Below are 11,127 nucleotides of genomic sequence, written 5' to 3'. Positions count from 1 at the left end.
TATCGAATTCGTTGATACCGGAGTAACCGATGTAATCTGCTCTGACCGACCGCGTTAAATAAACTAACGTATATAGGTACGATCGATATAGCTGAGGAGTACCAGTTCTGGCTTCGACGATTTCCTCCCTTTGGTGATAAATTTTCCTTATTTACGTTGCTTTTAGAAGTAAGATCGGTTAGTTCGTCAAAAATGGTGCTTTCCCGTCTGAGGCACATAGTGGGAGATTATGAAATAAGAAGCCAGCGTCCAAAAAGCAGACCGCACTCTTGGTCTGTAATGAAACAAGGTCCTGCGGCAGATGGGGTCTGTTTCCGCCAGTCTCTATTTCTACTTTTTCGAACTCTGTTCTTCATGATTTTTCTCTAGAACATATACACGGTTCCTTGAACAAAAACAAGACAGGAATGCACAAGCGTGTCAACAAAATTTGCTACACTTAGACACCTAGAGAAATGCCGCACCTATCGTGTTCTGTTACTTCTGCCATAAAAATAGCCCTAGAGCGTAATAATTTCTCTGTTCCGCTTTCGTTATCCTAATTGAATTGTTTCTATTATGTATACGCAAAGCATTCAACATGCCTGCCTGAAGTGGTCGACCAGATGTGTTGGGGTCAATGAATTTGTTGTAGGGGTAACCTACTGAGAAGAATTTAGGAACGTGAAAATTCAATCTAGGAGGAGTTAAAAAAAAATATCAAAAATCATCAATTGTCGCTAATGTCTACACAAGCTAGCGGAGACTTTCGTCACAAAATAAATGTTCAATATATATAAGATCATATATGGCGAAGATTTCATGAAAGGTTTCGTATGAAAAGGAACAAGCACAGGCAGGACTACATACGGCTATCGAGCATAAACATACATGCGTAGAAGAACAGAACCACTCTTTTCTATTAGGGAATTGCGCTCGTTGAGTTCAAGCGTGACACACTTGTGAAGAACATAGAAGTCTTGCAATATAAATAATGTAGATAGGTCGGGCAGGCCAGGCAGAACTATTAGCGTTTACATTGAAACGACGTCGTGAATAAACATATCGTACGTAACTATGGGAGAGTAGATACTCGCAGAAACCTTTTCCCATTGAAACGCATTGTATACACGACTTCCTTTATGCACACCAGTTATGTAGTATGTAATGATGATAATTATATGCTCTGCCCTAAATCTATTGGTTAGTAAATTTGCTTTGCTCAATTCACGCATTTGTTCCTCGAAACGACGAGTGAGGTTTCGTGGCCCGACCAAATGCAAGACGACGTTTCAGCTTCGTGGAGTTCTCACAGCAAAACAAACTGCATATAATTTATTCGGCCGACCCTCCAGATATCGTGTGGAATAGGCGTACGGCCAGCGGCTCACGGGCTTCGAACGAAGACAAAGCAGACGAAGACCTCAAGTTTTTAATATCATCGCCTATGATCACCCTCCCACAGGGCTTAGCTAAATGCTAATGGTATATAGCTTCGAGATGCTGCTTGAACCAGCGAACGGATGCCATCGTTGTATTTTGCATCAGGCGCATAATACGTTATGATCCGTTTAGCTAGTTCAACAAAAAATTTCTTCGCCAGGTACTGGCTACACGGCAGGATCTGCCGTTTTACAGTGATGGCCACCTAGCTGTTGTTAGAATATAAGCAGCGTCCTGTGGCGTACCAATGTCTGAAAACAATATCCGTCATATATTTATAAAATGGAAAACATCCACGATCAGTTAAGTGTAAGCGAAGGTTTTAACATAACAACAATTTGTTGTATTATATTGAAGAGCAGTTTTACGCGATACGATTTGACCTCTGATAACACAAAACAACGATGCCATAATGTAATGTATATGAAGTACCTTGGTAATGTTATCTGGCTGATCACTGGTAGGGGACGCTTTCAAGCAGGATAATTCATACCAAACATTAACCAGTTTTCCTTTTACAGCAGTATATGTGTGCGAGGTTTCGGGTTGGGTGACATAAAGGTGGGGTCGACTCAACGAAAGCCAGCAAAATCGATCAGCGGTTGCAGTACAGACAAAAGTGGAAAAAGACAGGAGGTAAAGGTGCGCCTCTCCTCAGAGTATGTGATGATGGCGAAGCTAATAAACATTCACGAGCACGTTACATGTCTTCTACTATCAGTAATGTTTGCAACGTTGGGTGCAGCAGTTACAAGACAACCGCAGTTGGTTGAACCAAAAAAGCAGATCTTGGACAAACCGAAGAATTCATACGAAGAGCCCACTTCAGTAAGAGAAGATCTGACGCCAAAGGTCTTGCTGAAGACGACTTTTAAGTTCGCATTAGAACAACTGTTCCTGCGTCCGGAAAGCTTCAATGTGCTACATCCGCTTCGAAAGCTTGCTTACGACGGAGATCCTGGCGGCCATTTATATATAGGGTTCATGCATTCATTTGGATTAGGCGGGTTAGAACGGTCGCAAGCCAAAGCATTAATGCATTATACTTTCGCTGCAATCGGCGGATGTGAGCAAGCCCAGATGATCCTTGCCTATCGGTATCACTTCGGACGAAGTGTCTCAAAAAATTGCGAAGTAGCACTCGACCTCTATAGGCGTGTAGCAAAAATTGTAGAAGACGATCGGACACAAAACTCGCGGTCGGCGTTTCCCCTGGAAAAAATTCGTCTTAGTGACGAATCGGATGATCCATCGGGTCCGACGACGAATCAGCTGGATCGCGATCTTCTACAATATTACCAGTTCCTGGCGGATAAAGGCGATGTAAAGGCACAAGTCGGGCTTGGTCAATTGCTATTTCAGGGTGGCCGAAATGTCCCACGTGACCATGTGCGCGCATTCCGCTATCTGTCGCGGGCGACGACAGCTGGCGACAGCAACGCCATGGCTCTACTGGGCAAGATGTATTTAGAGGGGAGTGATGCCGTGGCCCAATCAAATGCGACCGCCTTGAAGTATTTTTCCATGTCGGCCGAAAAGGGGAACCCATACGGACAGACAGGCTTAGCTAAAATGTATCGATTGGGCAGTGGCGTTCCGGTGGACTATTCCCAAGCTCTGAAATTGTTAAAATTAGCAGCTGAACAAGGCTTCCTTGAGGCGCATGTTGAGTTAGGTCATATGTTCTATTTCGGGATCGGTGTTGAGAAAAGTTATCCAGTAGCATTCAAGTACTTCCAGCAAGCTTTGATGCAGGGACACACAAGTGCGTTCTACTATCTCGGCCTAATGAACGGCCAGGGTACTGGGGTCGTACGGAACTGCCATAACGCTGTGGACCTTTTGAAGGTAATTAGGTTTCTCACTATCCGTAATCCGGGGGCAAAGCCGCTTATGTTTTCTATTATTGTTCTTGCGACCCCCTATTTTTCTAGACTTGTATGGGCTGGATATCTTTGTTTCGCCTTGGATTTGTTCCGTCTAAATGACGTTGCCCTCAAATCGCGACCCTCGCTCGCGTTATCAATTATATTAGATTGCTTCGCTTGTTAGACGATTTGTGCTAGTAGTGTTGCTATTTACGCGTCCTTTCAGCTAAAGCCCTGCAGGATTATAGTTAACACGCATTCATAACAAACAATTGTAAGCGCTTTGCTGATATATGGTATATTCAACTGAGGACTAACTTGTGAAGCGATCTGGATTTATTATCGTATATTTGTCAGACTATTCCTAATGAATAATAAAAAATCAAGTAATAAACTTGTAGAATACTAGAAAAGAATACTTAGAAGGTACTATAAATGAATCTCTGTAGCTTATAGTAAAAGCGGCAGGCTGTGTACGATTCTATTTCAATGCAGGAAGTTGCTGAACGAGGTCCGTGGATGTCTTTCATGCAAGAGGCATACAAAGCATATTCTGAAGGCCGCATGAATGAAGCCCTCATCAGATATATGTTCGTCGCCGAGCTTGGTTCAGAAGTGGCGCAAAGCAACGCGGCCCATGTGCTGACAAACACCAATCCTGTTCTTTACAGCGCCAATGCATCACTGGCGCTAGCCATTCGTTTCTGGCAGATGGCCGCCGATCAGGGCTCGCCAGCTGCCCGTCTAAAGTTGGGCGACGCCTACTTCTACGGCTACGGGGTGCCAGCAGACTACAATGAAGCGCTACAATATTATCGACTTGCAGGCGAAGATAATTTTCGACCCTCTGCACAGGCACTATTTAATTTGGGGCTGATGCACGAATATGGCCAAGGGGTACCGGCAGACAATCATCTTGCTAGACGATATTATCATTTGGCTGCGACTGCTTCAGAAGATGCACAGGTTATTTGCGCACTTAGTCTTCGTAGATCCAACGCACCCTATTGAGCATAATTGTTTAGGTAACGAAAGGGCTTAAAAACAGGAATTCGCCTACTCGCTAGGGATTAGTGTGTTTGCTAGATTTGAAGTAGGCTGTGAACAGAAATTATTGAAATGTGTTGACTCAAAGTAGATTCACGTGCTGTTATTTCCGAGCTCATGCAACAGATTCGCATGAACAGATGATCTGCGATGTTTACTAGTTAGCCATAAGATCTTCGAACATATGTGTGCAAGTACGGTTAATAGATTTACTTAATCTGAGCCTCGTTGTAACATGCCGATTTTGGGACGGGCAAGAAAAAAGAGAGAAAAAAAAAACCTTTAATGAAGCATGATCTTAATTTTTATAGGTTCCAGCACAGCTCGCGCTGTTCAAGATGGCCCTCGCGGAAATGATAAAACGAATGCGCAGTTTGCAATGGATCGAGACGACCATGAGTGGTCTTTTAGGAGACAACTGGGATCTTTACATGATGGCCATATTCATGGTGTTTCTGGTGATTTTAAGGTACATGCGTAGCTATCTATTTTGACATAGAAACTTTTAGGAAGGTCGGACACTATGTCAGATGGGCGAAAAAGAAAGTAACTACAAGTAACTACGCTGATCTCAAGCAAAGGAATCGTCTGATCTTCATGCTGCCGTAATTCCTCTTAGTTCCCATCATAACACGTAAGGATAATGAGCGTCGTCGAAACTTGATTTTTAGACTTAAAACGCGCGCTACTGTTGCGCAAAGCTAATTGACTTTAATAATCTATAATCTTTTAAATTAGACAGGAATATCGTAGTACGATGGTGGCGTCAGCGAATCAGTATTCGCAATGTTGTTGGTGTGTGATCACGATTACAGAAAAGGCTGTATTTTGTTGGTTTAATAAAAGCACGCTGATTAGACCTAACTGTCGAACAAAAAAAATACGTTCGGTAAAACAGCTGCGCCATTTGGTGCTGTGCTAATAACACCGTGCTTCGTAGTTCCTAGCGGTGGCTAGCTCTGATGGGGCTCACTAATAGTTAGGGTTATTGAGGGGCGGCAAAGCTTGCCTCACGTTACGAATGAAAAAAAGTTTGTTTGCCTCCGTTTGTACTGATTAGGGTGTAGTAAACCCAGCGCGTGCTTGAAGCTATAACAAGCGATATCTGCTGTACTGCAGCTATTATGATGGGTCTGCTTCGTTTCACGAAATTCCGTCTCTGTTTTGAATTGAGTTAGCCATTGTATTTAACTTGTGTTCCAGAATAATTTAATACGAGTATCTATAAAGATCGGTTCTTATAATACGGTATGTCCTTGATTTTTATTTTTAAGTACGACCTCCACACATGTATCTGGTTTTTACACAGCGCTAGAAATGCTTAACGCAGATTTAGTTTCAGCTTAACCTACGAAATCGAATCCTATACTATTGTAAAGCATTTCTAATGGGAATGCTGCCTCGTCTACGTTGATCGTATTCTATGCGTAGCCTTGATCCATCTTCTATGTAAAACGGCACGAACTAAGTGCAAACAGACGGATTCTGTATGTTTAACTTGGTGAGCGAAGGCTTTGGTTGTTGCGTCCGTCTCACTGAAAACAATTTTTTGGTCCTTCTTGCCTTGTCCAAAGACGGCTTTAATAAGCTCGTGTCGCCTGTACGTCATTGCCTCGTCAATTCCCCGATCTGTTCCTGGTCACTGTTTCGTGAATAGAGATAGAAGCAGACGTGCATTATTTTTTCTTCGTCTCGTTTCCCTTCGATTCTTGGTGCTTTTCGCCTATATGGAGCAACCTCCTGCATTGGTCATTGGACGACAAGCGGGTTTATCTTCGGTGCATCGCTTTTACTGGCGCTGTCCTCCATACTTGGCAGTTTGCCCTATCGGCCCTATTCCGCCCCGTTGCCTGACATATTATTCAGCTTTTTCAAAGCGAAAAACGTAGGTCGGCTTTTCTACTGAATGAATAGTAGGATCATTGATAATTTTAGCCGAAGCCAGTTTTTGGCAGGTCGAGGCACCTAACCGAATTACGTATATATAGCACCTGGTAATTAAGTGCGTGCGAAGTCAACGCCAACCCCCATTGTTAGCCCGTAGCTAGTGGGGTGTCGTGTGCATAGACTGTTTATGCAGTATTCTAGGCGGAATTCTTAAGCACGTTTAGATATAAAAATAACCTAAATCTCAATGAACGGATTTCTCCTGTCTGTATAGTAGCGTAGAATAGATATCAATATCTACTACACTAAATATATGAAAGGATGTAGCAAAAAGTAGGTCCCATAATTGTAGATGCGTACGGTCTTTGTCGTTTCATTTTGCATTTAGTATGTACTTCCTAAACCTAACGTATTTCGTTTTTACGTTTAGATTAAGACGTCGCTGCAGCTCGTAGATAGTTTATGAAGATGGGGCAGTTACCTTTGTTCGTTAGATGCATATTGTGAGGATATCTTTTGTGTTGGATCTATTCCTTAGTAGCTGTAGTTTCTATTTATATGTTGAGAGTATATTTTAGTTCTGTCATTTAGCTAGTGAAATCTCACAACGACTCTAATCTAGATAAGAGCTAATCATTATCAGTCTTTAGCTCTGTTAACGAGAGCAGCTTTAGATTGGACAGGGTGTACAGAATGAACTGGGACAAAAATCATTTACAAGCGTCTAAATGAGAAGAGCTTAGACATTTCGCAGTAAATTTTTCTGCTTAAATTCGCGAATAAGTTTTTATGTCAACTGTACGCAAACCTATTTTCTTTAATATATAGCTTCCGTAGACAAATCTGTTTTCCAAGCAAAATTCTGGGTTACAATTAGGCCCAAAAATGTAACGTCTCAAAGAAGAAAAAAAAGAAAATTGAAAAGACTAGCCATTAACTACAACCAGTTTACCTGTGTAGCTAATTAAGAGTCGATACCTCCTAAGTAGAAGCTAATATCTGCATCAAAATTGCAAAATCATCATACGTGTCAGTTATATGTAAAAAAAAATAAAACTATAATATATATATATATATATTCCCTATTTCAGATCTTTCGTGTTGCCTTAAAAATTCTGCTTCAGAAAGTGTATGAAAATTGAGACAATGCTGGACTGTCGATCACAGCGAGTAAATATGCGTATAATCAATCTAGGATTCGTGCGGTGCGTGAGACAAAAAATGGCTGATTTTCACGCATATTCCCAACGCAAACGTTTTGCCTTCTCGATAGTGAAGCTGTCGCTTTCTATAGTGGGGCTGGCTTTGTTGTCCTACTGAAACCAGTAGATGCCTAGCTCGCAATAAACTGCCAAAATTTGTCCTAAGTTGCGCCAAACACTTCAAAGCTAGGTATTTTACGTTAGGCTAGGTCGTTAGTGGTCTGTTTACTTGACTGATGCATTCACTGAGGTTCCAATAACATTGTGGAACGTTCTTAATTACAACGTATCAGAATTTTATTGTGCATACATATGTAGAACTTTTAGTAAATGAAAAATTTATTCGTGCTACTCCGTATTACGCTAAAAACATGCTAGGCTACTTTGTCAGACGTGTCCCAGATCCCAGTTCCAAGTCGCTTGAACAACGACTAGTTGTTCCATTGATTAGTTTAAATAAAGAAAGCAATTACGTTTTCTATAGACACCAAGTGTAATGGTGTGAGAATTCGACAAGGTCTCCTCTATGGTGGTTGAATTTAATAACATTTGGATGAACAACAGCAGACATGATATTTGATTAACGTATTTCCATCAAGTAGTGCGCGCAAACTATGGTTAGAAGTTCAGGCTAAATAGCTTCCAGAAAAAGTTCAGGATAAATAGCATAAAGTATAAGCAGGGGTCGGAAATTGTGGCAGGTCTATATGCACGTGTTCAAACAATGTAGGTATCACAACGAAGCTTCTGTTCAGGCTATATTCAAGCAAGGACATAGACATTATATTAACATTGTATTAAATGTATCAGCATTACGTGAACTAAAGTGACAGCCGGCTGAGCCTATAGAGAACGACGAAAAACTCCTCAAGCCGACGAAATATGCTTATTTAGGCCTCACGTCCTTTTCTAATTTAGAGGATCGTATAATACGTTGTTTGAATCATGTACAAATGGCTGTAGTCAACGAGATTTCCAGGACTGCAAGTTCGATTTACCTAGGTTTGTCATATCTTAGAAGAAGAACGCTAGCCATCTCCTCCTATGAAGCATTTTTTTCCCTTAAGGTTTTGAAATCGTCTTGCAGGAGAACGAAATTTCAACTATGGACGGCCTTGAGGAATTTCGTTGCTGTTTCTTGTCCTATTGAGCGAAAGTCGAAGACGCCTGAAGAGGTACCTCTATACAGCCGATGTCCTGGTTATTAACCGAAGCAGTCGATTCAAGAAAGATTTAAGACAAATATGGTCCACTTCCGCAAAGCTCAGCTAAACTGTAGCTTCGATAAGAACTTGTGGCGATAACGCTTACCCACGGCTGGCGCATGGCAATCTAGGACATCCATAACGCTTATTTACTCCATTATGAATTATTATTTGACATTTTTGGTTTGGGTGATGCCTAACTTGGCCGATCACAGTCAACTTTTACTATTCGTACAAAAGTGAATTATATCAGACTTGTGTCTCTTGTCTGTTTCTATGTTGCGAGGTTACGAGCTATTATAACACAGACACTCGTGAAATTTTTCAGAGGACTACTCCGGAGAAGTAATGAGAAATTCATGTGTGTTTTGAGTCCCTTTGCCTAATCATAGTTTACGCTATGTACACAAATAATCACCAAACCATAAATACCGAAACAAGTCAACCAGGCATATCTATACGAACGCATGTTAAATTTTTTCTAGGGTATTTTTTCGGTAATAGACTCTATTGACGAAATAGGTAGTACGATACTTTTTTAAACGTTATCGGCTAGAGACTAGGCCTATCGTCCCCGACCATTTTCAGGTGGGACTAAGTAACGGACATGTATAGGCCTTTGCAAGGTTATCGAAATGCGGTAGTTGATACTTAGACTTGATAGGTAGTTGATACCTAGTCGCCAACGCGATAAAGAGGCGAACGGCTCACAGCCACGTCGCGTGTCTTCTAGGATGGAAAAGATTTTACCTCAATTACTATAGACAAAAGCAAACGTTTGAAAACATCGCCCAGTTACTGGTTACGAATAAATCTGCTTTACTCCGTATGCTTGAAATCACGGTGCTGATCGTTGAGGTAAATAAACAACGAGGTGGATGAAAGGTTCTAAAGTTTTGGGACAGTCAATGATAAAATGAAGTTATGTCAGAGCTTGTTTCATGGTGATCGAATCTAGCTCCACCGATGTTATTTTTAACTCGCCAGTCGATTCCTATTCCCTCCTTTATACTTTGAGAGTGAAAACACTATAGTAAATGTCTCTCTGTTGGAGACAATGAACTTAGCATGTGTCTTCATACCTTTCAAGATTCACCTACGTAGGATTAGCGCTGTCATGCAACTTCACGTCGAAATGTTGACTCTTTTCTACCGAAGGCAGAGGCAGCTAGAGGACAACTGAGGTGCGTTGTTTATATAGCTCTATATAACTCGCTTGAGATAAGTGTTTCGGAAAATACTTTTTTTTTTGCTTTTACATAATTTGCAGTAGACACACTTTAACTAGACTTAAATCCACCTTATAATTCAGATTACCGTCAATCTATGTTACTTATAGACTGATTGTTAGCTAGTATTATCAAATGGAACGTATTCTTGTTTTCCAAGTGCAGTCGTCCAAGATAGTCAGTCAGGTCCTGATCGGCTACACTGAACCAGGCCGATTTGGTAAAATGTGTATCGTTACAAGATCCCAACATTCAGCGAAAAGTAAGTGGAGCAACGGAGCCAAACCAGAGAAGATTATTATCATAAAAATACGATTTATTAACATAAAACACGAGAAAAGACAGACTAAGTATTAACAGTCTGCTTTACATAGTTGTATTGCATAACACGAACATAAACTTATTTAACATGAGCTTAAGATATAGATAATTTTAATTGAGTGATAGTGGCATAATTTTTCTTTGAAAAAGATCAGGCCCTAGCCAAAATTACCAGCCGCTTTGGTTCGGAATAATTATTAATTTCAATTAAAAATAGTAAAAAAAAAATCGTTAAGGTTCTACTAGTAGAAAATGATGTTAGTTAAGGCCCGTTTTTCTCTACGCATATACATATCTAATGTCAACAGAGAACGATACGATCGCAGGTTGCATTGCCCTATGACGCCAATATAATAAATCAGTTCCGAGTGATAAATCAATAGAAGATTAAGGCGGGAGCTATCAACACGTTAAGAGCCGATCGGCTTTAACGGCCACCGTTGTCGAATGATCAATCGGCCCGTGTCGCGGCAACAATGACCAAATGTATCGCTATATATGCCAAATTAGATAAGCATATATCTAACGAAAGCAACGTAACGTAAACGAGTCATGATATACGGTAAAATTTACGTTGCTCAGGCATTTAATGCTTCCTTCAACAACGTAAGGACAGGGTCGATATGCTCCTTGTAAAAATACCCAAGCCGTTTACTTTCGTCACCAAGGCAGGCAACCGTCTATGAGCTATTGGAATAATTATGAGGCCGTTCATCTAGTTATTTATTGGTAGTATTATGGGTTTTTTTTTTTTTACTGTGGATGAAGACGTGCTGCTTAAATACATAAGCACTAGACTTGCTTTCAGTTGCTCTCACGCAGTGATAATCCGCCGCGATTTGCTCCTTCAAGCTATCAAGGGTCTGATGCTAATATTCTTGCTTCAAAGCTAAAACTTTGAATTGTTTTATTGAACCCATTGAAGACGACTAAAAATAGACTTACA

At 40.9% G+C, this 11,127-nt stretch overlaps 1 protein-coding gene and 1 long non-coding RNA gene across 6 annotated transcripts; both read left to right on the top strand.

The window, feature by feature from the left end:
* Window positions 1-1,434: 1,434 nt before the first annotated feature.
* Window positions 1,435-7,591, top strand: LOC111272952 (protein sel-1 homolog 1). 5 transcript variants are annotated; one of them, XR_015315900.1, is made up of 5 exons: window positions 1,435-1,731; window positions 1,947-3,270; window positions 3,786-4,256; window positions 4,649-4,971; window positions 7,316-7,591. XR_015315900.1 is itself a non-coding variant. In XM_086973448.1 (4 exons), the coding sequence occupies exons 1-4, from the start codon at window positions 2,089-2,091 to the stop codon at window positions 7,332-7,334; spliced, it is 1,830 nt and encodes a 609-aa protein (XP_086829574.1). In that variant the 5' UTR covers window positions 1,817-2,088; the 3' UTR covers window positions 7,335-7,591. The 5 variants fall into 5 exon arrangements, 2 of the variants coding, with proteins under 2 accessions (XP_086829574.1, XP_086829573.1); XR_015315901.1 differs by lacking the exon at window positions 1,435-1,731 and adding an exon at window positions 1,738-1,836; XR_015315899.1 differs by lacking the exon at window positions 1,435-1,731 and having other exon boundaries at window positions 1,817-3,270.
* Window positions 7,592-9,454: 1,863 nt separating this feature from the next.
* On the top strand, window positions 9,455-10,229 carry LOC147751790 (uncharacterized). Its single transcript, XR_015315902.1, has 2 exons — window positions 9,455-9,815; window positions 10,026-10,229. It is a non-coding gene; the product is annotated as an uncharacterized LOC147751790 (long non-coding RNA).
* The last annotated feature ends 898 nt before the right edge of the window (window positions 10,230-11,127 follow it).

This window comes from Varroa jacobsoni, unplaced genomic scaffold (assembly GCF_002532875.2).
Source record: "Varroa jacobsoni isolate VJ856 unplaced genomic scaffold, vjacob_1.0 contig03971, whole genome shotgun sequence".
Lineage (NCBI taxonomy): Eukaryota > Metazoa > Arthropoda > Arachnida > Mesostigmata > Varroidae > Varroa > Varroa jacobsoni.
The sequence above is the reverse complement of the archived record's forward strand: the minus strand, read 5'-3'. Positions and strand labels throughout refer to the sequence as shown.

Coding starts and splice junctions, on each gene's coding strand:
- LOC111272952 (XM_086973447.1), top strand. CDS start 2,089: ATGATGGCGAAGCTAATAAACATTCACGAGCACGTTACATGTCTTCTA. Junction 3,271..3,785: donor ACGCTGTGGACCTTTTGAAG/GTAATTAGGTTT, acceptor ATTTCAATGCAG/GAAGTTGCTGAACGAGGTCC. Junction 4,257..4,648: donor CTGCTTCAGAAGATGCACAG/GTTATTTGCGCA, acceptor TAATTTTTATAG/GTTCCAGCACAGCTCGCGCT.